At 36.7% G+C, this 23,434-nt stretch overlaps 1 protein-coding gene across 3 annotated transcripts in view; it reads left to right on the top strand.

Moving 5' to 3' along the window:
* Positions 1–23,434, top strand: part of LOC142344915 (uncharacterized) — a 55,987-nt gene that overhangs the window by 6,019 nt on the left and 26,534 nt on the right. Inside the window, exons 1-7 of one of the 3 annotated variants that reach the window (XM_075396980.1) lie at positions 1,655–1,824; positions 6,037–6,118; positions 6,840–7,200; positions 11,866–12,062; positions 15,432–15,563; positions 16,035–16,319; positions 16,651–16,873. In XM_075396980.1, the coding sequence (XP_075253095.1) occupies positions 6,090–6,118; positions 6,840–7,200; positions 11,866–12,062; positions 15,432–15,563; positions 16,035–16,319; positions 16,651–16,873 (1,227 nt within the window). In that variant the 5' untranslated portion in view covers positions 1,655–1,824; positions 6,037–6,089. Of the gene's footprint in view, positions 1–1,654; positions 1,825–1,879; positions 1,986–6,036; positions 6,119–6,839; positions 7,201–11,865; positions 12,063–15,431; positions 15,564–16,034; positions 16,320–16,650; positions 16,874–23,434 lie in introns of those variants that run through there. The other 2 variants (XM_075396981.1, XM_075396979.1) reach the window with 2 other exon arrangements.

The raw sequence follows: 23,434 nt of genomic DNA, 5'->3' as shown, positions 1-23,434 counted from the left end.
GGATGAATCCATAAAGACTAGTTTTAAGATGCCCACTATTAGGACTTTCTAATTCGTCCAATGTTTATTGGTTCTGTTACTAATCCCTTTATCGTCTCATTAAGAAGGAGATGTGTGCCTGATTGCCAAGTCAAATTAAAAATAGTACGCACTTCCAAAATCTTTTGCAAAGCAAATGCTTTTGCTAAAGTTTTCTGTCCATTCAATCCCAATCTGGGATATGAAATTCAATTGGCTATTTGCTTGCAATCGGGTTGTATCCTTGACAATTTGGAGATTTATCAAACTTTTAGATTCATTTTGAGCTTGTTTTTGTCGTTTTCAATATTTCAGACTAAATGTCCGGTTTTTTACCTGAATATTTTTGCTTGTTTTACATCTCTTTTCAAGTGTTATGATGTAGATATTACCACTAAGAGTAATCAAAGAAATAATTGATGTGACTAATACTTGTTTGTTTTCATTTTAGAAGGAAGTTTAATGCTTAGATTCAAAATTGCTTTGAGTCGATTCGGGGTCCTATGGCCAGGTTTATTTTTCCTACTCAAAGATGAGTGATGGCGATTAATTGCTCTCAAACGAAGTTAATAGCAATTATTTTAGTTCTGTCGTCCAACCCTTTTTCGTCTGACCCATTTGACTTTTCGTCCCCGAAAAGGGGGTAAACAGGTAGTGCTCGGTGGTTATTAAGGGTACCAGCCGCTCATAGAGTCTTACGCCTAGCTAGTCTCTAAGTATGCGTTTCACCGAAAATGTTTTGAGCAGACAATTTAAGGGTGTCAAGGGCGGTTCTTGTCTTGGTCTCCCTGAGCCACCCCGCCCACCCTCCAACCTTGCTAATTGGACGCCCTCTCGCCCAGCTCTACCACAAATTGCCCCATCTCCATAGATTGACCCTCTGGCTACTACCGAGGCCAGCTGGTGGTTTGAGAGCAATTCGCCCCACATTAGTCAGTTATGTTCTAAAATTTTAATCGTTGATTATTTTTCCACCTGATTCAAACTCAAAAGCTGCACGTGAAAACAGGTATAGGTTAATCTGCTGAAGAACTCAAAAGCTGAGAAATGTTTAAAGTGGTTCTTGCTTGTTCCCACAGTTGGAAAATGTTGCGAGTAAAGGTGTGGAAAATGTTGATGCAACTTTTTGAGTTTACATAGCTCTTACAAATTTTTGCTTTTAATTGGACACCTTGGAACATGTGACATTTAAGCGATTTGAAACTTTTAGACGGAATTTTGAGCTATATAATGTCCTTCTGTCAAATGGGTAGCTTGATTAGAGCAGTGTCTTTTATCTGACCAGACCTCTTTTGGCGGTTCGTTCTCGAAAACGAGATAAACAGGTACCAATTGCCGAAACTTACTGTACATTTTTTGAAAATGGTTTTAGCGCGAAAGAAAGTTATTGGACTTATTTAGTTTAAATAGATCTTGAGTTGCATATTTTATTCGACAGATATGTCTAGCTATGTCTAATCAGTGCATGTTCAACTGTAAGGGTGAATCATAAATCCGGTATTTTAACTGCCATTTATTATATATTATTGCGATCAGTTCGTCGCAGTTATTCAATATTAGTCAGTTAAAGCTTAATTGATTCGTAAGAAGGTTCAACGGTAGAAACGTTTGTGTTGAGTCGCAAGTATATATAATTTGCTCAATCGCACGTTAAAACTGCGATTTTACAGAGAAACGTTTTCAAGCTCTGGTAGGTTTGGAGTTTATAATATTGAATTTGAGTATGACTTGAGATGAATAGAAATTAGCCAAAAGTATCATTCGATTACCGATCTATCAACTTTATCTTCGATAGAAACGAAAAAGGTTAGTTTGTCTTCTTTCAATTGTTTTGTGACCATTATTTGTGACTCAGCAGTTTAGCCAAACATTTGTCTTTTTGTGGTAACTATCGGCTATATACGTGATGTGTTGCGACTGTTAGTATAACTAAGTTTATTGCCGACATCTCTTCTTGACAGATTGAGGTTAGTCTTTTTACCCTGTTTGTGTTCATAGGTAATCAATGTGTTTGCATTGGTACATTTTTTAACGATATGCAATGTGCCGCCGAAAATCGATTTGCAGAGTTGGATTTGCAGTTTTTACAAGCAAATTTTAAAATTTTTATTGAGTCTGACTCCAAACATCTTGGCATATGCAAAATAATCAAAAAAGTTTAACGCAACGCAACTTTTTTTACGTCAGTCAATGTCTTTATACTGAATATGGAGATTGCGCGCCTGAGTTCCTTGTTGCCAGAAGGTAGAAACAGTAATTTTACTTACCAGTATTGGTTGCCCAAAATTTAAAGAAGCCTTTTTACAGCGATCACTGTGTAAGACGTTGAATTTTTTCAAGTTATTCGAGTAAATGAACACCACTTTTTCAGTATTGATGTTTGTTGGTTCGAGTGGGGAGAACAATGCTTTTTGATGAACGCGTCATCTTTCTGGCCCGCTATTATTGCGTTCGTATTTTTAAGAATAGAAGAAACTTATCGTGATCTGTTTTTTTTTTCAATCTGGTAAGTGTAACTGAAACAGGAAGTTAAAGTCAATGCTGATCGCGAAAGCAAGTCTTTTGGTCAATCTGTTGAACCGAAGAGACAGAGTGTTTTTCGTTCGTGCATTTTTTTTGCGAGAGCAATAAAAGTTGGCGTAGAATATTTTTGCTGAGCGAGAATTTTTTAATTTGATTTTTGTCGGTCCAAATAGCTATGCCCACATATATGCCCGAGAAATTGTACGTTTGGGTGTGTTTTATGTTATTCATGACCTATTTTTTAAATATTTGTCAAATCAAAATTTATTTTGCTTTTCTTTAGCTCAGCTTAATCAGCATTTTGCATGAATTTTTCCTAAAATTGGTTTTAAATAGCAGTTGTTTAGCAAAGCAATCTAAAATGAATGGGGTTTAATATAGAAAAACGAAATCAAAAATAGAAACGGGATGAATCCATAAAGACTAGTTTTAAGATGCCCACTATTAGGACTTTCTAATTCGTCCAATGTTTATTGGTTCTGTTACTAATCCCTTTATCGTCTCATTAAGAAGGAGATGTGTGCCTGATTGCCAAGTCCAATTAAAAATAGTACGCACTTCCAAAATCTTTTGCAAAGCAAATGCTTTTGCTAAAGTTTTCTGTCCATTCAATCCCAATCTGGGATATGAAATTCAATTGGCTATTTGCTTGCAATCGGGTTGTATCCTTGACAATTTGGAGATTTATCAAACTTTTAGATTCATTTTGAGCTTGTTTTTGTCGTTTTCAATATTTCAGACTAAATGTCCGGTTTTTTACCTGAATATTTTTGCTTGTTTTACATCTCTTTTCAAGTGTTATGATGTAGATATTACCACTAAGAGTAATCAAAGAAATAATTGATGTGACTAATACTTGTTTGTTTTCATTTTAGAAGGAAGTTTAATGCTTAGATTCAAAATTGCTTTGAGTCGATTCGGGGTCCTATGGCCAGGTTTATTTTTCCTACTCAAAGATGAGTGATGGCGATTAATTGCTCTCAAACGAAGTTAATAGCAATTATTTTAGTTCTGTCGTCCAACCCTTTTTCGTCTGACCCATTTGACTTTTCGTCCCCGAAAAGGGGGTAAACAGGTAGTGCTCGGTGGTTATTAAGGGTACCAGCCGCTCATAGAGTCTTACGCCTAGCTAGTCTCTAAGTATGCGTTTCACCGAAAATGTTTTGAGCAGACAATTTAAGGGTGTCAAGGGCGGTTCTTGTCTTGGTCTCCCTGAGCCACCCCGCCCACCCTCCAACCTTGCTAATTGGACGCCCTCTCGCCCAGCTCTACCACAAATTGCCCCATCTCCATAGATTGACCCTCTGGCTACTACCGAGGCCAGCTGGTGGTTTGAGAGCAATTCGCCCCACATTAGTCAGTTATGTTCTAAAATTTTAATCGTTGATTATTTTTCCACCTGATTCAAACTCAAAAGCTGCACGTGAAAACAGGTATAGGTTAATCTGCTGAAGAACTCAAAAGCTGAGAAATGTTTAAAGTGGTTCTTGCTTGTTCCCACAGTTGGAAAATGTTGCGAGTAAAGGTGTGGAAAATGTTGATGCAACTTTTTGAGTTTACATAGCTCTTACAAATTTTTGCTTTTAATTGGACACCTTGGAACATGTGACATTTAAGCGATTTGAAACTTTTAGACGGAATTTTGAGCTATATAATGTCCTTCTGTCAAATGGGTAGCTTGATTAGAGCAGTGTCTTTTATCTGACCAGACCTCTTTTGGCGGTTCGTTCTCGAAAACGGGATAAACAGGTAGCGCCCGGAGGGCATTAAATTTTCTTTGAACCGTAAGCCTTCACTAGAATCTAAGTATACGATTCACCGAAAACGTTTTGGAGACATAAATTCATATGCATGGTGTTAGATGTGGTTTTAAGTGTTTGACGCCCCCCCCCCACACACACACACATGCCTACTCTCTGCTAGTCGTTCCGCCCATAATCCAGAGTGCGATCGACACCTCTGCCTTCCCATCTCGTGCTCTCGCGTCTGCCTATTCACCCACGCCGCGCTCTCACCATGCCCCTTTAATTAAGCTTAAGCTAACCTCTCTAAAGCTTAGATAGTTACTTTCGAAGCCATGTTTATGTATTGTAATTTAGTCGACCTTTTCATTTGAAGCGAATCCGTTTCATGTGGTTATGGAGAAAGAAAAATGATAAGGTCTGATTTGGCGCTGTTTTCATTTTTGATGTTTTTTCCGTAATTTTCTGCTTTGTGTGATTTTTGGAAGTCTGCGTCTTGTGCAATTGTTTTTTAGACCAATTCTATGTAAAGTTTCATTAGAAGGAGACACTTAAATGTTAGCCAATCTTTAACTAACTAAATGAAGCACATATTCACTGTTACTTTTCTATTTTTTTTGCCTTTGTGTCTACCCAATCGAGTCATGGGAGTGATCAGTCTCGCGTGTTTTCAATCGGTTGGGAATATTTGCGTTTGCATTGTCTCTCAAACAAAGTTTGTAGCAATTATTTTAGTCCTGTGGTCTTTTTATGCGAATTTTGCTTGAACAGTTTTCCGTCTGACCCTTTGACTTTTCGTCCTCAAAACGGGATAAACAGGTAACGCACGGAGGGCATTAAGGGACTCTTAAATATGTAGTTCACCAAAAGTTTTGGAGACATTAATTCATGGTGTGAATGAAGGGCAGTTCTTAAGAGTTTGCCCCCCCCCCCCCTCAACTAACCCCACCCCCACATCAATCAGCTCACCTTCACCCCCCTCCACGTGACCCCCCCCCCCCCCCGCCGCGCTCAACATACGCCCTTTCAATAATTAAGCTAAAGCTAGCCTCCCTAAACCGTAGCTAACTACTGAGGAAGCAAGGCGCTCACCAGTCGTTTGAGAGCAGTTCGCCCGCCGGTTGTTTAAATCTTCAATTTTGTGTGCTCTCGCTTGCTGTATAACTGTAATTGTTATCTCTTAGACTTTTCTCTTTTGATATGCTATGGTTCATTGCGGGAAATTATCAGAGATAGAAATATCTTGAAACGAAATATTAATTAAGGACTTCACCAGAATTGATCTTGATGAAAGCATAATATATCAAAACTCTATCATTTGCTATCCTCTTAAACAGACGAAATTCTTGTTTTGAATTGCTACAATAATAACTGGCTTCTCATAGGAGGAACTACTTTGATAGTAAATTATGTGCTGTCTGAAACATCAAAGGGTAATATTGTCGGCAGGATCAAACCTAAAGGGTGGATCGAAAACAGAATAATTAATTGCCTATGGCGTCCCGTGGTTCCGATTGAGTTAGTTGAGTTCATCAATAGAAAGCTTTACATATTATGTTTTAAGTTTAAGAGATTATTTCGGTTTGATGGATTCATATAGTTTGCGTTGATATAGAGCATCTTTGAGTTTTCATCATTTACCTCTGATGAATTAAGTTAAATTATAAATATATTCACCTCAAAACTATAATTTCCAATTGAAACCGATTTTTTTTTTGCTGTGACTTAACTAAATTTCAAATATGACGTTTAGATGATCTTCGATTAATCTGGAAACCATATTGATGGACATCAGACACCAGTCCCATGATGTGCGGAAGTGGAAACAGTGAAAGGTAGGCTCATAACCCAGAGATCTTTGCAATCGTAGCTTGAAATTAGTTCGGTTTTTTTTAAACTTCAATCCCCGATTTGTAGTTTTAATCGAGCTGTTTGTTGCAATTTGTTGGTATGCTTATATGAGAGGCTTGCTCATTTTGGGTTAGTAGCTAAATGTGAAAATATCACCGGTTGGATAATGTTTTAATTCGTTGGTTTTGTTTGCAAGCAACAAATTTATAATTATCATGACAGCAAATTGAAATGAACGTTTTTTTGTGTGTTGCTTTTTATGGATAATTTTATAAAGTGCTCTCTAACAGAATTTGAAGCAATTATTGTGAACGTGCATGTGACTTTTTATGCCAATTTTCGATTGAACGTTTTTGAGCTTTTGTTTACAGCAATAATCGTGACCTTTTCACGTTTGATTTTGTAATTTTTGCGTGATCCAAACTGCTCGAATTCAGAAATTAAGTCTGTTGCTAACGTAAAGCTGACGTGAGCGAGAATAAGCCAAAGCAGGAATTGCGTGTCGTTAAGGTCCAATACTTATCCGGGAGGTGCGGTTTAGTACACATCTCAGGTTGGTGGGTTTTTTACCCCCATAAATGAATTGTGTAAGCTGCACCCCTCTCTCCCCCCCCCCCTGAATGAAGTTGCCGCGCCGGATGTTCGTGAGCAATTGATCCGTCATTTCTTAGTTTATGTTATATCGGTGAAGATTTTAATCTTTAGGGAAGCTTCTAACCGAGAGAACAATGATGTCTACAGCAATGGATACGAGCGCGTCAACAATGGCTTCTGTCGCAAAATCAAAATGTGCAAGTGGTTCAAAAGACGTCGCAAACGAAATACACCGAGCACGATTGAAAGCAAAGCTAAAACTGATGTGCTTCACCACATTGTTGTAGACAACAATCTCGTTCCCCCTGTTGAAGTTCCAAGCGTTAGAACACCTGTAAGTCTGAGGCGCAATAGAGGATTCAGTCCAGCCAGGTATCTCTGGCGGTCATTCAGACCCTCGATTGCTCCTCGGTTGTCCAACCGATCTCAGGAGGCATCCGACCATGTATACAGTGAAGGTGTATTCTATAATGTAAGTCACATTTAAAAGTTCAAGAATTGGTTGAGCTTGCGCCTTCAATCGCGCTTTCGAGTAAAGGAATCCATCTATAATTTGCTGGGAGAAGAATTTCCTCATAAATTTGAATCATTTTTTTTCTACAGTTCAAATGACATGAAAATAAAAAAAAAATCAATACATTCTAAAGTCTGGGGCTTTGACTAGATTGAATTCAATTCACTTCACTGCTTTGATGAATCATTAAAAGCAATGAAATAAGTGCTCAGTTTATACGGCAACCAGAACCTGAATTAGGGCACAATAGGCTTTTGCAAATCTGAGGCCCTCAAAACTCAAAAGAAAAGGTAATGCAACCAGGCGTGTTCGAATATTTAGTTATCAGAAAATCTACGGAAAAAATATTCAAACAGAAACATTGTCAATTTTCAGTGCTAGTCAGAATGAGGTCATTTTAAAGAGAAAATTGTAGGATTTTTTCATCCGATTCTCCAGAGAATTATGTAAAGGTTTACCTCTGATGTTTTTACTAGACCCTTGAAACTAATGCTAGTTCGACTATCTTTTTTGACAAATTTCTGTGTTCAATCAAATTGAGAGCAGCCTCTTAATTCTGGAAAAACTTCTTTGAATATTTGCACATTCTTTTTACTTTGTTATTTTTCAGTTGAGAATGATTGTGTACAACGCGTTTTATTTAAATAAGGAAATAGATTAATGATTTGAATCTGATGAAAGCTTCATTATTTGCTCTCAAACAAGTTTCACATTATGGTTTTTTGGGAAGGAGATTACGAGACCACTTTGGTAAAGAAAAGTTGTATCGAAATCTCCCTTAGTGGAAAAAGTTTGAATATTATTTTTAAGAAAGCCGCCACACAATTTCAGATAGCAAAGAAACCCCAGTTGACAATTATAGCTAGGCCCCGGGAGCGTGTCTTAGTCGATAGAATTTCTCTTGGTAGCGAAAATTGGATCTTTTCCGGTTGTGCGCCGCTAGCTTAGTGGGACGAAGTTCAAAACAATTATTGTAAACGTGTGTGTGTCTTTTTTATGCAAAATTTTCCCATGACAATTTTGACTTTTCAAGTGACTTTTACGCCCTTAACATTTTGCGTTTCGCGTGATCTAAAATTCTCTCTCTATCACAATTTCAAGCAGCTGAAATCAATTGGCGGCAATTTAATACTAAAAGTCAAATGAAAAGTGCGCTTTAATACCAGTGGGCGAAACTGGTGCCATTTTTCACTTTAAATCTTAAGTGGTATATGCTAACCTCTAATGTGGTTATTTGATGCCCACTATTGAACTTCTTAGTCCCATTTAGACCACCCCCCGACTGGATCAGGCTCCAATTGATTAGAGCTCCCACTAGTCGTTCGAGAGCAATTCTTCCGACGTTTAGTCGGTTATGTTTGTTATTTGACCCCCAGAGGCACGTGCCGTATTTTTACGCAGTGATTTAGTATGTAATTGAACGTGTGCTTGAATTGGGGGTTGCATAACATTGCAAACGGAAAGGATCCCAAAAAGGGTATTTACTGTATAGTCGACCAAACAGTCCTTCCGAAAATTGCAGGTTGGATGTATTGACATTGGGTATAATTGTATAGGGTAAATTGTCCTGACACCGAAGATTCTTTCAACAAACTCAAATTACGTCTCTGTGGTAAATTAAAAAGGATCAACACAGATTTTTTTCGGAAATCGACGAAGTTTTGGTAGCCGGTAGTTCATTGGTGGTCGATGGTTTTTTTTCGAAAAATTATCGACCACCAATGAACCGCCTATCATAAACGTCGATAAATTATGACAGAGGAAACAGTTTTTTGAAACGTTTAAGACCGAATTCAACATTGAAGTCTTAAAGTGCAATATGCAATTTTGCAATTGTCCTATATCTAAGTTCTTTGAGTGTCGGAACGCCACGCAACTTCATAAGGATTGAGGAAACAACACCTGTTTTTTCGACGATGGAATGCCGTTACCAATGGCTAATTAGTCTCAACACGAATGGATAAGAAAATTGTCATAAGGACAATTTCGAGCTGCAAATTGCAGAAAATAGTTTACTAGAAGAAAATGCAATTTAATTTTATTCTCAAATATTTTTGGTCTATTTCTTAAAGCTGCGAAAAGAAAATTAAAAATGTTTTTCTACGATGAGTACAATAAGGACCCAGTCAATATTCAACATGGGGACCTTACTTGAAAATCTTTTAATTTCGCTTATTAATGGAAGTATAAATCAGGTTGGTTTTTTATAGCTGCGAAGCTGTAAGCTGAGCGAAGCTATATTGCGGTGCTCTTGGTTTTTTGTTTGTTTCGTCGTCTGACGCTCTTTTCTCGTTTTACATTTGTTCACACAGCAAAGCTGAAAAAGTCAAATTTTCTGAGTGACTTCTTCCTCTCACTAACGGCATTTGCGGGCGTGACGTCATTTCTCACTCGCTTTAGCAAAAGTTTTTAGGTTATTTGCGTGATTAGATTTTGATCATACGTGACTTACCTCACTCAATAAAATGACTTTTGCACTTTAAAACTTAAGTTTAATTTGAATTTGTTTAAGGTCAAACGAACTCATATGTACAGTATAGGTCCCTAATAAGAGGCTTCTGCGGAATGAATTTTAACAAGCTTTATTAATTTATTGCTGAATGTTTTTCAATTAGTTTTTTTGAGCGGCGTCGATTTTTTTTCAATTTAGATCTTTATCTGTTTCTATCTCTATTATATGGCACGCAGGTCTATTCTTTCGCAGCTATTCCGGCAATCTGCCGGCTATGTTGTTAGCAAATAATTCTTTCACATTACCTTTTTCTGTACACATGTAATTTTGCGATCTTACGAATAATACAATGTTTTTTTACCATGTTTAATAGCCGCACAGCGATAGCTGGGGCTATTATTGGCCTTCTCTTGGTTTTTTACAATTCAAAGAATTTGAATTGTATTGGGGCGCTGTCTTTTTTTTTTTTTAAGATCTGTTCACACATTTTCATGATTTTTGAAGTCAAATTGGAGTAGTGATTTTGGTCACGCCAAAACAGGAAATGGAGCGAAAAAGCGAGTGGTTTTGCGGCGTGAAATTTTTTTGCTCTAATTTTAAAGTAGAGTGAGAAAATGGTGTGTGAACAAAAATTCGCTTTCTCGCTAGTGGTTTTTTGTTCACATGCGGCAATTTCACTTTGATTTTTACTGTTTTTTCGATTTTTTTGGATCGGGTTTTTTCTAAATGGTTTTCCCAATCCATTAATAGCTCATTCTAGGCCTAGTTTTTTGTGTGAACCAAATTTTCATTTCTCGCTAGTGGTGTTTTGTTCACATGCGGCATTTTGACACCAATTTTTTGTTTTTTTTTTTTAAATTTTTTTATCTGGTTTTTTTAGAAATGATTTTCCCAATTCACTCATAGTCCGTTATAAGTCGTTTATTGTTTAGTCAATGAAAATGCTTTGAATTGTACGTCAGGACTTGTCCTGCTATGTTTTTTTTATTTCGTCGTCATGATTTTTGTTACGACCATATGACGTCACAGCCACTTTTTGTTCATTCGTTCATGCAATTTCAACTGAATTGCATGTGTGACGTCATTTTTCGCTCTTAGTGGAGCGAGTTTTTCTGTTCATGCGCGTGATTAAATTTTTGGTCATACTTGACTTACCTCACTCTCAAAAATGACTTCCTCAATTTGAAATTGACTTTTATTTACTTTAATTCAAAGAGATAAGGTCAAATGGGTGTGTGTCACTCTAAATGAAGGTTATTTGAGATCAGCTAATAGAGGCAGCAATAACTTATACAGATTTTTAATCAAAATATAACAGATCAGCCTTCAATGAAAAGACGAATTTTTTTGGTCTGTCTTTTTTACTGTTTTTTTTTAGACTGCCGATCTACGAATCTATTGCGGCTATTTTCTGGCAATCTGCCAGCTATGTTAATGCAACTTTTTACTCATTCAAAAATGTAAGCTGACAAAATGGTCTATTGAGTGTCTCCCAGTTATGTGTAATAATAATAATAAAGATATTAAATTATTTTTGGCGCATAACATATCAAAGTTCTTAGACATTTTTCACAGTGAATTTCCAAGTGCCTTTTTCGGTGAAATTCAAAGTTGAATATCATTTAAATTTATGTTTCGTTTACAAATGACTATAAGAGAAGGGTGGAAATATCACTAAGTTGAAACAATCAAGAAGGCATTGAAATGATTGTAGGTGGATGAAAAAATAGTTAGTACGCAGATAAAGAGAAAGAAGAAAAATCTCTTGCTAATCCAGAGATTAGCTCGTTGAATAATGAAGCAAATCGCTGTATTGAAGTGGTTCGCGTTAAATACTATTTCCAGAAGTCGATTGCTCATTGGATAGAGTGCCATCATAGTCTAATGCGTTCACTATTTGTTTGCAATATTTCCATTTATTCTCAACTTATTTATAAATCCCTCCAACTCGGTAGAAATTCTTGCAATCTAAAATACTCGGGCAGATTAAATCTGGATCACGTGCCCACGTTATCTTCATTCAGCCTTCCCTCTTTTTTCACCTGAAGATCTGTAAATCCTGAATGGAGAGTCGTGAGCTAGATAACAATAATAACAATCTATCTGTCACAAACAATTTTTTAAACATACGGCAGATTTTATGGTTGTGTTAATGTTTTATTGTGTTATAGGAAATTGATGAACTAGGCAATGAGTCGCGTGAAACTCCGGGTATCTCTCAACTTGCCCTTCCGCCCAATCAGCCACCGAGGTGTCCCAACTACTTCAAAGCCTCGTGTCCTAATAAGTGCTCTGCAAGCAGGCCTCCCAACTTTTATGATACCCCTAATTTGGACAAAAAGTTCTCAACTACAAACAGCCGGGATGGGTATGTTAGCCTTAAACCACGCACGTGCAGGATATAAAATGCCAAAAATTTGCAAAAAGTTACAGTAGAAGTTCTTGCACGTAGCCAAAAATTGACTTAGCGTGGATTTTCGACGTTTCAAGTTGCGCAGAATGCCTGTTTGAAGCAAGTTTAGGCGGCTTTGCAGATGTCACTTTGCAATTCTAGCTTACATCTCGATCTGCTACGCATTTCTCAATAACCGCCAGAACTTGTCAGTGACTTCAACCAGGGTTGCTTAATATTTACTTATTAAAAAGCGTTTCATCTGTTCGAATTTGAAGAAGAGAAAAGGGGTACTTAATAAACAGAGCGTTTTAGGTCTTTTATTATAGCTGCGAAGTAAGCTAATTGCGATGCTCTTGGTTTTTTTTTACAAAACAAAGTATTGGACGCTTTGTAACGTGCACACGGAATACAAATGGCGAACTACTGGCCAACTTTGCACTATTGAATGAGCTCGTCATATCAAACACTAAACTTCAGAAAAAGAAACATTTCTTATTTACTTGGAGTTCCAATGACACGAAAACTAGAAATAAAATAGATTATGTCCTCCTTTAAAGAAGGTGGAGATCCTCCATAACAAACACTTTTAGTACCCGATGCTTCCTTACAGATACAGACCATAAACGAATCATTTCAGATATCAAGTAAAAACTTAAAGCGTACACCAAAAAGTCGAAAGTTGTTAGATACAACAGAATCCCTGCGCAAGCCTGATGTAGTTGAGAAATTTAGAGATATGCTACATGAGAAATTTGAGGCAGCAGAGGAAACACGCGATGGTGTGGATTTCGAGGCACAATGGTCACAGCTGAAGACAATCAATCCTTCACGAAGCATCAGAAAAGAGTTTTGGAAAAACTGAACAGAGAAGGAACCCATGGATCAGTAATGATACCACTGAGCTCATTAAGCAACGTGCCCGTGCTCGCAATCGGTCAAGAAAGGCTGAACTACGGAAAAAGATTAAAAAGCAGTGCTGAGAGAACAGACATCTTACTACGACTACCTCGCGCAAGAAATGGTTAATACAGATGAAAACGGCAACCCCAAAAAAGTCGACTCTGTTCAAGAAGGGCGATAAAACCAACTGCACGAATTACAGAGGTATCTCCCTTCTAGCGATTGATTTTATGATACTCGAAACAGTTATGAAAAACATATTGGAACCGTTATACTGCGGACGGCCTAACCAAGCCGGTTTCAAGTCGAACAAAAGATGTAGAGACCAAATTTTTGCAATTCGGCTTCCCGAAAAAGCTTTAAACGTTTTAAATGCAATTTACTCTGAAACCTACAGTCAAGTTCGAGTTTACAGTACAATGTCGCGGAAATTTAAACTTTTAAGTGTATTTAGGCAAGGATCCATCCTTTCCCTATTTTTGTTTAATCTTGTTATTGACTGGATGATGGAACTGGCGCTTTCAAATGATTTATTAGGCATTACTCTAGACGACATGATTGCAGTTATTTATTTTGCAGATGATATTTGCCTAAAAGACGACAATGGCAACGACGCACAAGTTTTTTGCTAATGTTACTAACAATGCATTGCGTGTCGGTCTACAGCTGAACGTTGGGAAAACTAAATTCTGTTCAATGATGAATACCAGAAATTCTATTTATACGGCGAAGAACTGGAGCGTGTTCATGAATTCACATATCTGGGTAGCAATATTCAATTAGACGGCAATGTAACATCGGAGGTCAAAGCTAGAATTGGAAAAGCAGCAGGAAGCTTTAATAACCTGGGGATAATATGGAACCAGAAAAACATTCCTCAATCAATCAAAGTCAAGTTATACAAGGCATGCGTGAGAAGTGTACTTTTATACGGATGTGAAAATTGGTCAATAAAAGAATCTGACCTCAGTCTTTTGAAATCCGTTGCCTACTACGATGGCTCCGCAAAAGGCAAGATCTCCGTAGAGAATTAGTATCGGCCATTGCGAAAAGCGACCTGATTCCCTTGATCATAAGAAAACGCGGAATGATATGCCTGGGACATGTTCTACGCATGAAACCATCTGACATTCCCAACGCAGTTTTGTAATTTGAAAGAGGCGGGAATTGAAAAAGACATCGTGGAGCAGAACGAGAAAGCTGGAGAACAGTTGTCCGAGACGATCTGAAAAACAAGTTAAGCTTCCCAAACTCTCATTGAAGAATTCGGAGAAGCAATGGTTTGATTTGACCATTGAAATGGCTGGAAACCGTAGTCAGTGGAGAGCGCTTGTTAGAGACATGAATATGGCGGGCTAAGGACAGCACTGTCTGAGAAGCTCTATTCGCATTGGATTGGAATTGTATTGGGACGCTGTCTTTTTTTAAGATCCGTTCACACATTTTCATGATTTTTGAAGTGAAATTGAAGTAGTGATCTTGGTCACGCTGAAACAGGAAGTGGAGCGAAAAAGCGAGTGGTTTTGCGGCGTGAATTTTTTGCTCTAATTTTAAAGTAGAGTGAGAAAACTGTATTTGAAGAAAATTTCGCTTTCTCGGTAGTGGTTTTTTTGTTTACATGCTGCAATTTCACTTTCATTTTTTACTGTTTTTTCAATTTTTTGGACTGGGTTTTTTAAATGGTTTTCCCAATCCATTCATCGTTCATTCTAGACCTAGTTTTTTGTTTGAACCTAATTTCAATTTATTACTATTGGTTTTTATTTCACATGCGGCATTTTGACGTTGGTTTTCTGATTTTTTTTAATTTTTCGATATGATTTGTTTAGAAAAGGTTTCCCAATTCACTCGTAGTCCGTTTTAGGTCTCATTTTTGTGTAGTCAATAAAAATACCTTGAATTGTACGCCAGGACTTGTCCTGCTATGTTTTTTTTTGTTTCGTCGTCTTACGCTCTTTTTCGTTTTACATTTGTTTACTCAGCAAAGCTGAAAAAGTCAAATTTTCTGAATGACGTCTTCCTGTCACTAACTGCGTTTGCGCGCGTGACGCCATTTCTCATTCGCTCTCTAGCAAAGGTTTTAAGATCATTTTCGTGATTAGATTTTGATCACAAGTGACTTACCTCACTCATTAAAATGACTTTTAACTTAAGTTTAATCTGAACTCATATGCACAGTAAAGGTCCCTAATAAATGCTTCTGCGGAGTTAATTTTAACAAGCTTTATTAATTTATCGCTAAATGTTTTTTTACCTAGCTTATTGAGCGGCGTCGATTTCTTTTCAATTTAGATATGTATCTGTTTCTATCTCTATTATACGGCACGCAAGTCTATTCTTTCGCAGCTATTCAGGCAAACTGCCGGCTATGTTTGTGTAGTTTTAAATAGTTTCTTATTAACATGAAATATTTTCACCGATCAAAAGTTAGTGGTTTTTCAGGTTCAGTCAGCTGGCCACCTATACGCTGGAGAATACAGGACTGGTTGGAGGTGCTCTTGGAGGGGCTAATGGGACTGCAAATGAAGAGCCCAGACTCATTCATAGTTATTACGGCACAGAAAACTCCGCAAAGTGAGTTGACTCAAAATATACAATTGAAATAATATTAAAGTTTTTGGTTAATAGTCGAGCGTTCAGCAGCAACTATAGATTTGGTTCATTTAATTAACACTAAAGAGTTCGATCGAAGTTCTTCGAGGAATGCGTTGGAAATCGTCTACTTAGTGAAAACACTGAAATTGCTGAAAAAATTGAAGGTAGAGATTGTGTTTTTCTGCTCTCAAACGAAGTTGGTAGCAATTATAGTTCTGTAGTCCTTTCTAATGCAATTTTTTGCTTGATCGGTTGTTTTTCTGACCATATTGAATTTTCTTGCCCAATCTCCGCCGCGCTCACCCTACGCCCCTTCAATTAAGCTATGGCTAGCCTCCGTAAACCGTAGCTAACTAATGACGAATCCACCCGCTCGCCAGTAGTTGAGAGCAATTCGACCGACGTTAGTGGGTTATGTAAATTTTGGACCATGTTTGATGTTGTTTTTAGCTTTTACACGTGCGACCAGTACACTGCCCGATCGAACAACCACTTTGGCGGTGGTTCGGGTGGCGAGTACTATGAAAGCGGAGGTGAAGCTCCCGATTCTTACGGTCGAGCCAACCCTGGCGCCAATCACGTCTACTCGTCAATAGCGAGGCCGACTGGATCCAAAGTGAAGGCAAGAACCGACACCACAACACTCTCTCCACCTAAATCTCAAAAGAGCTTGGAGTTCCCTAGACTGTCGGCTTCTAAACCTCCAGACACCAGGCCCAGCACTGGCTCCGAAAAGTAACATCAAATTATTTTCATCAGTTTGTCTTTCCAATTGCTCTTTGAATTGACGGTAAAAAACTGCAGTTTGACGTCAAATATGGGAATTAGGGTGTTTTACATAAAAAGAAACAGTTTGCTTGTGAAATTGAGTTTTGTTTGAGGTTTTTTAAGGATAGCGTTTTTGTAGTATACGTGAAATTCAACTACAGGAAAAATTCTTTCAATTATATTGCATAAAACAAAATGACAGCAATCAATGTAACAACAGAATTGAACGAAATGATTAAAAGAAAGTTAAAGATTTCTCAGAGTTGTGTCACAGATAAAATTGATACATTGCTTTCAGCTGGGCTTCTTCAGCATCGGTGTCTCTGCCCAACACCAGTCCTCCTCAGATGTATGAAAGTCAGCAGTTCATTTATGAGGAGTTGGAGAAACCCAAAGTGGCAGACATGCAATACAAGCTCCCTCCCACCGCCTTCTCCCGACTCCTCTCCCCAGAAAATCCCCCCATTCGAAAGGATGATGCTGTCTCGAAATCGCCGTCTCATTGTGGGGATACAACTGAGGTGAGTAAAATGGATCTTTTAGCTGTTTAACAGCCGCCCTCATCTTCTCAGCCGGCTATTATAGCGCTCCTATTTTTTTTACAATTCAAAGAATTTGAAATGTAAATTCTTGGTCACACTTGACTTACCTCACTCTCAAATATGACCTCCTCACTTTGAGATTGACTTTTATTTACTTTAATTCAAAGAGATAAGGTCAAATGGGTGTGTGTCACTCTAAATGAAGGTTATTTGAGAGCAGCTAAAAGAGGCGGCAAAAACTTATACAGATTTTTAATCAAAATGTTGCCTTATATATGTTGCCTTATATATGTTGCCTTATATATGTTGCCTTATAAATGTTTTTATATCAGCCTTCAATGAAAAGACGATTTTTTTGGTCTGTCTTTTACTGTTTTTTAATAGCCGCCCTCATCTTCTCAGCCGGCTATTATTGCGCTCGTATTTTTTACAATTCAAAGAATTTGAATTGTATTGGGGCGCTGTCTTTTTTTTTTAAGATCTGTTCACACATTTTCATGATTTTTGAAGTCAAATCGGAGTAGTGATTTTGGTCACGCCGAAACAGGAAATGGAGCGAAAAAGCGAGTGGTTTTGCGGCGTGAATTTTTTTCGCTCAAATTTTAAAGTAGAGTGCGAAAATGGTGTTTGAACAAAATTTCGGTTTCTCGGTAGTGGTTTTTTGTTCACATGCGGCAATTTCACTCTGATTTTTACTGTTATTTCGATTATTTGGATCGAATTTTTTTCTAAACGGTTTTCCCAATCCATTCACAGCTCATTCTAAGCCTAGTTTTTTGTTTGAATTAAATTTTCATTTCTCGCTAGTGGTTTATTTTGTTCACATGCGGCATTTTGACATTGATTTTCTTTTATTTTTCGATCTGATTTTTTTAAAATGGTTTTCTCAATTCACTCATAGTCCATTCTAGGTCTAGTTTTTCTGTTTAGTCAATGAAAATTCTTTGAATTGTACGTCAGGACTTGTCCTGCTATGTTTTTTTACTTCGTCAAACTTTTTTTCGCTTGACCATTTTGCCGCTTTTTCGACATTTTGCGTGAAATCTTTTTGACTTCTCTAGGCTAGTTTTTCTCTTCTCTCATTCTGCTAAAAGTGATTTTGAACATCAGTTGCTCAGCAAAGCAATTCAAAATGATTAGAGACAGTATAAAAATCGAAGTCAGAATTAGAAACGGGATAAACCCATAAAGCCCAATTTTAGATGCCCGCTATTTAAACGTCGTTCTTATAAAAATTAGTTACCTCTCCCTAATGCTTATTGGTATTGATAGTAGCCCCTGTAGCCTCTCTCTAAGAGACAGAAGTTTTTCAACTACGAAATGCCATCAAAATAAATCGGACTTAAAAATAATTTTTGTACAAAAATCTTTTTTTTTTCAATATATTCTATTCGTTCAATCCCAATCATGCTTATTGGAATCAACGGCGGCTATTTTCTGCCAATCTGCCATCTATGTTTTAATTATTAAGTTAATGCATTTTTTCTTTTAATTGCAACGGAACCTTATTCGGCTTTGTTTCCGTGTACTATTAAAAAAACTCATTAAGTTTTTATAGTTTTTTTTTTCAATTTGTTTTTGAATGCCGTTTCTATTCTTCCTTAATTTTTTGATTGTGCAGGTTTAGGGTTCACAATAGTTGTTCTAGTTGTTTAGTGATAAGTATGGGCAATTTTCTGCTTCGAGTTGTTTCCGGAATTCCGGCTATGTTTTTTTAAGATCTGTTCACACATTTTTTATCGTTTTTGAAGTCAAATTGGAGTAGTGATTTTGGTCACGCCGAAACAGGAAATGGAGCGAGAAAGCGGGTGGTTTTGCGGCGTGAAATTTCTTCGCTCTAATTTCAAAGTAGAGTGAGAAAACGGCGTTTGAACAAAAATTTCCTTTCTCGCTAGTAGTTTTTTTGTTCACATGCGGCAATTTCACTTCGGTTTTTGCTGTTTTTTTGATTTTTTGGATCGGATTTTACTTTAAATGGTTTTCCCAGTCCATTCATAGTTCATTCTAGGCCTAGTTTTTTGTTTGAACCAAGTTTCCATTTCTCGTTAGGTGTTTTTTGTTCGCATGCGGCATTTTGACATTGATTTGCTTTTAATTTTTGTTCATTCTGAGTTTCCTTAGAAATGTTTTTCGCAATTCACTCATATTCTGTTCTAGGTCTAGTTTTTTGTTTTTTTTTCAATGAAAATTCTTTGAATTGTACGTCAGGATTTGTCCTGCTATGTTTTTTTTAACTTCGTCTAATAGATTTTTGTTTCGTCTTACCCTGACTTCTTGGAATTGACTTTTTCAATGACTTCAGTGACTTCTGCTTTGCAGTTAAAATTTGTGTTCGTGACTTCATTTCTTTTCATTCCTAGTTCATAGGCCTAGTTTTTTGTTAGAATAAAATATACATTTCTCGCTAGTGGCTTTTTGTTCTCGCTAGCGGCATTTTGACATTCTGTTTTTTTGTTTCTGATTTTTTAGAAATGAATTTCACAATTCACTCATAGTCCTTTCTATGTCTAATTTTTTGTTTATTCAATTAAAATTCTTCGAATTGTACGTCAGGACTTTTCCTGCTATGTTTTTTTACTTCGTCTAACAGATTTTTGTTTCGTCTTACCCTGCGTCCCGCGTTTGTTTTTTAGGTCAATTGCGTGACTTACAACTCTCAATAAAATGAATTCTGAACTCAATAGTGTGCATCTAAGTAGTGCCAAGCATACATGCCCTAATTCTTGATTATTAGAGTCTTTGAGCTTTTGATTTCGAATATTAATTTTGAAAAGGCCTATTTGGGCTTTGTCATTATAGAGCCTAATTGTCTCATAAAAATGACAGTCCAAATCTAACACAAAAAATCTGGTGGTCTCTTAAAGGTCTAAAGCTTGTTACTCAAGGAATTGTCAGATACCTATTGATAACGTTTTGTTGGTATAAATCATTTTTTTCTTTGAAAAAATGACAAAAGTTGAGAAATTTTAAACCGTTTTTCTTGTTAATAGCCGCACAGCGAGTAGTATTCTGATTCTTGAATTTGAGCATTAGTTTTGAAAAAACGAACTCAGTTTCTAAGTTTTTTTAAACTAAGATATTAATAGGCGCACAGCGATAGCTGGGGCTATCATTGGTCTTCTCTTGTTTTTTTTATTTCGTCGTCGCGATTTTTGTTACGACCATATGACGTCACAACCAATTCAAATCTGCTTTTTGTTCATTCGTTCATGCAATCTCAACTGAAGTGCATGTGTGACGTCATTTATACCTCTTAGTGGAGCGAGTTTTTTGTTCATTCGCGTGATTAAATTTTTGGTCACACTTGACTTACCTCACTCTCAAAAATGACTTCCGCACTTTGAAATTGACTTTTATTTACTGTAATTCAGAGAGATAAGGTCAAATGGGTGTGTGTCACTCCAAATGAAGGTTATTTGAAAGCAGCTAATAGAGGCGGCAAAAACTTATACATATGTTTAATCAAAATGTAACAAATCAGCCTTCAATGAAAATACGGTTTTTTTGTTCTGTCTTTTTTACTGATTTTTCGAGACTGCAGATCTACGAAGCTATTGCGGCTATTTTCTGGCAATCTGCCAGCTATGTTTTTTTGCAGTTCTTTTTTAAATTGCAACGGAACTTTATTCGGCTTTATGTTTCCGTGTACTATTAAAAAAACTCATTAAGTTTTTATAGTTTTTTTTCAATTTGTTTTTGAATGCTGTTTCTATTCTTCCTTAATTTTTGGCATTTGTGCAGGTTTAGGGTTCACAATGGTTGTTCTAGTTGTTAAGTAATAAGTATGGGAAATTTTCTGCTTCGAGTCGTTTCCGGAATTCTTCCGGCTATGTTTTTTTAAGATCTGTTCACATTTTCATCATTTTTGAAGTCAAATTGGAGTAGTGATTTTGGGCACGCTGAAACAGGAAATGGAGCGAAAAAGCGAGTGGTTTTGCGGCGTGAAATTTTTTTGCCCTTTTTTTTAAAGTATTGAGAAAACGGCGTTTGAACAAAAATTCGCTTTCTCTCTAGTGGTTTTTTGTTCACATGCGGCAATTTCACTTCGGTTTTTGCTGTTTTTTTCGGTTTTTTGGATCGGACTTTTTTCTAATTGGTTTTCCCAATTCACTCATAGTCCGTTCTAGGTCTAGTTTTTTGTTTAGAAAATGAAAATTCTTTGAATTGTACGTCAGGACGTGTCCTGTTGTGGTTTTCACTTCATCGAACAAAAAAATGTTTCGCTTTACCTCATTTTGCCGCTTTTTCAACATTTTGCGTGAAATCTTTTTGAATTATCTAGGCTAGTTTCTCTCTTATCTCTATCTGCTAAAAGTGATTTTGAACATCAGTTGCTCAGCAAAGCAATTCAAAATGAACAGTCAGTATAAAAAATTGAAGTTAGAAAAAGAAACGGGATAAACCCGTAAAGCCCATTTTTAGATGCTCGCTATTTGAACGTCGTTCCTGTAAGTCTTAGTTACCATCTCTAATGCTTATTGGTATTGATAGTATCCCCTGTAGCCTCTCTCTAAGAAATAGAAGTATGTTCAACTACGAAATGCCATCAAAATAAATCGGACATAAAAAAATGTTTTTGTACAAAAATCATTTTTTTTCAATATCTTCTATTCTTTCAATCCCAATCATGCTTATTGGAATCAACGGCGGCTATTTTCCGGCAATCTGCGGGTACGTTTTTTTAAGATCTTTTGACACATTTTCATGATTTTTGAAGTCAAATTGGAGTTGTTTTGGTCACGCCGAAACAGGAAATGGAGCGAAAAAGCGAGTGGTTTTGCGGCGTGAAATTTTTTTGCTCTAATTTCAAAGTAGAGTGAGAAAACGGCGTTTGAACAAAAATTCCCTTTCTCGCTAGTAGTTTTTTTGTGCACATGCGGCAATTTCACTTCGGTTTTTGCTGTTTTTTCGAATTTTTTGGATCGGATTTTGCTTTAAATGGTTTTCCCAGTCCATTCATAGTTCATTCTAGGCCTAGTTTTTTGTTTGAACCAAATATCCATTTCTTGTTTGTGGTTTTTTGTTCACATGTGGCATTTTGACATTAATTTGCTGATTTTGTTATTTTTTTCGATCTGATTTGTTTAGAAATGGTTTTCGCAATTCACTCATATTCCGTTCTAGGTCTAGTTTTTTTGTTTAGTCAATGAAAATTCTTTGAATTGTACGTCAGGATTTGTCCTGCTATGTTTTTTTAACTTCGTCTAATAGATTTTTGTTTCGTCTTACCCTGACTTCTTGGAATTGACTTTTTCAATGACTTCAGTGACTTCTGCTTCGCAGTTAAAATTTGTGTTCGTGTCCTCATTTCTTTTCATTCCTAGTCCATAGGCCTAGTTTTTTTGTTAGAATAAAATATACATTTCTCGCTAGTCGCTTTTTCTCTCTAGCGGCATTTTGACATTGATTTTCTGTTTTTTTTTGTTTTTGAGTTATTTTAGAAATGGTTTTCACAATTCACTCATAGTCCGTTCTAGGTCTAATTTTTTGTTTATTCAATGAAAATTCTTCGAATTGTATGTTAGGACTTGCCCTGCTATGTTTTTTTTACTTCGTCTAACAGATTTTTTTTCGTCTTGCCCTGCGTCCCGCGTTTGTTTTTTTTAATGTCAATTGCGTGACTTACCACACTCAATAAAATGACTTCTGAACTCAATAGTGTGCATCTAAGTAGTGCCAAACATATATGCCCTAATTCTTGGTTATTAGAATCTTTGATTTCGAATATTAATTTTGAAAAGACCTATTTGGGCTTTTTCATTATAGGGCTTATGTGTCTCATAAAAATGACAGTCCGAATCTAACACAAAAAGTCTAGTGGTCTGTTAACGGACTGGTGGTCATAGCCATCTATAGCGGCTATTTTCAGGCAATATGCCGGCTATGTTTTACAATTCAAAGAATTTGAATTGTATTGGTGCGCTGTCTTCTTTCCAGATCTGTTTCGCTTTTTTTGGCTGTCTCACGTCAGTGAGAGTTCAAATAAGAGCGGTGATTTTGGTCACACTGAAATAGTAAATGGAGTGAAAAATCGAGTAGGTTTGAGGCGTGACTTTTTTCAAAATACCTTTAAAGTGGAGTTAGAAATTGGTGTTTGAACAGTTTGGCGGTTTTTGAGAGGGTTTTTTCAGGTATTTTTGCGTCAATTTGACTTCTGTTTGCAAAGTTTCCTGTCATTCAGTGCTTCTAAGACGGTACATATGTTTTCTAATATTGCCTGTTTGCCTTCGCTTGAATTCACCTTCTTTTTTTTAAAATTAACTTCTGTCTTATAACTTATTGTCATCAATGACAGGTCTGATTGGTTGCTAATGAGGCATAAAAGAACCTAATTAATGGCTCGAGTTGATTGCTGGTGGTTGTCATGACTTTGATACTACTTTTTCTCAAAAATTTGGAGTGAATTGTTGATTTCTACAAGTTTTTGTTGTACTTTTTATCTTTTTATTTAATCTCATTGGGTAAAGGTCTCTGATGGTGCTAATAGGGGTGAAGTTTATGGATTTGTTCGTTTTTGTTCAAAGCTAGTGCTTTCTATGA

Source organism: Convolutriloba macropyga, chromosome 8 (genome assembly GCF_964194025.1).
Source record: "Convolutriloba macropyga chromosome 8, txConMacr16.3, whole genome shotgun sequence".
NCBI classification, from domain to species: Eukaryota; Metazoa; Xenacoelomorpha; order Acoela; family Convolutidae; genus Convolutriloba; species Convolutriloba macropyga.
Note: the sequence above shows the minus strand (reverse complement) of the source record. Positions and strands in the feature narration are given on the sequence as shown.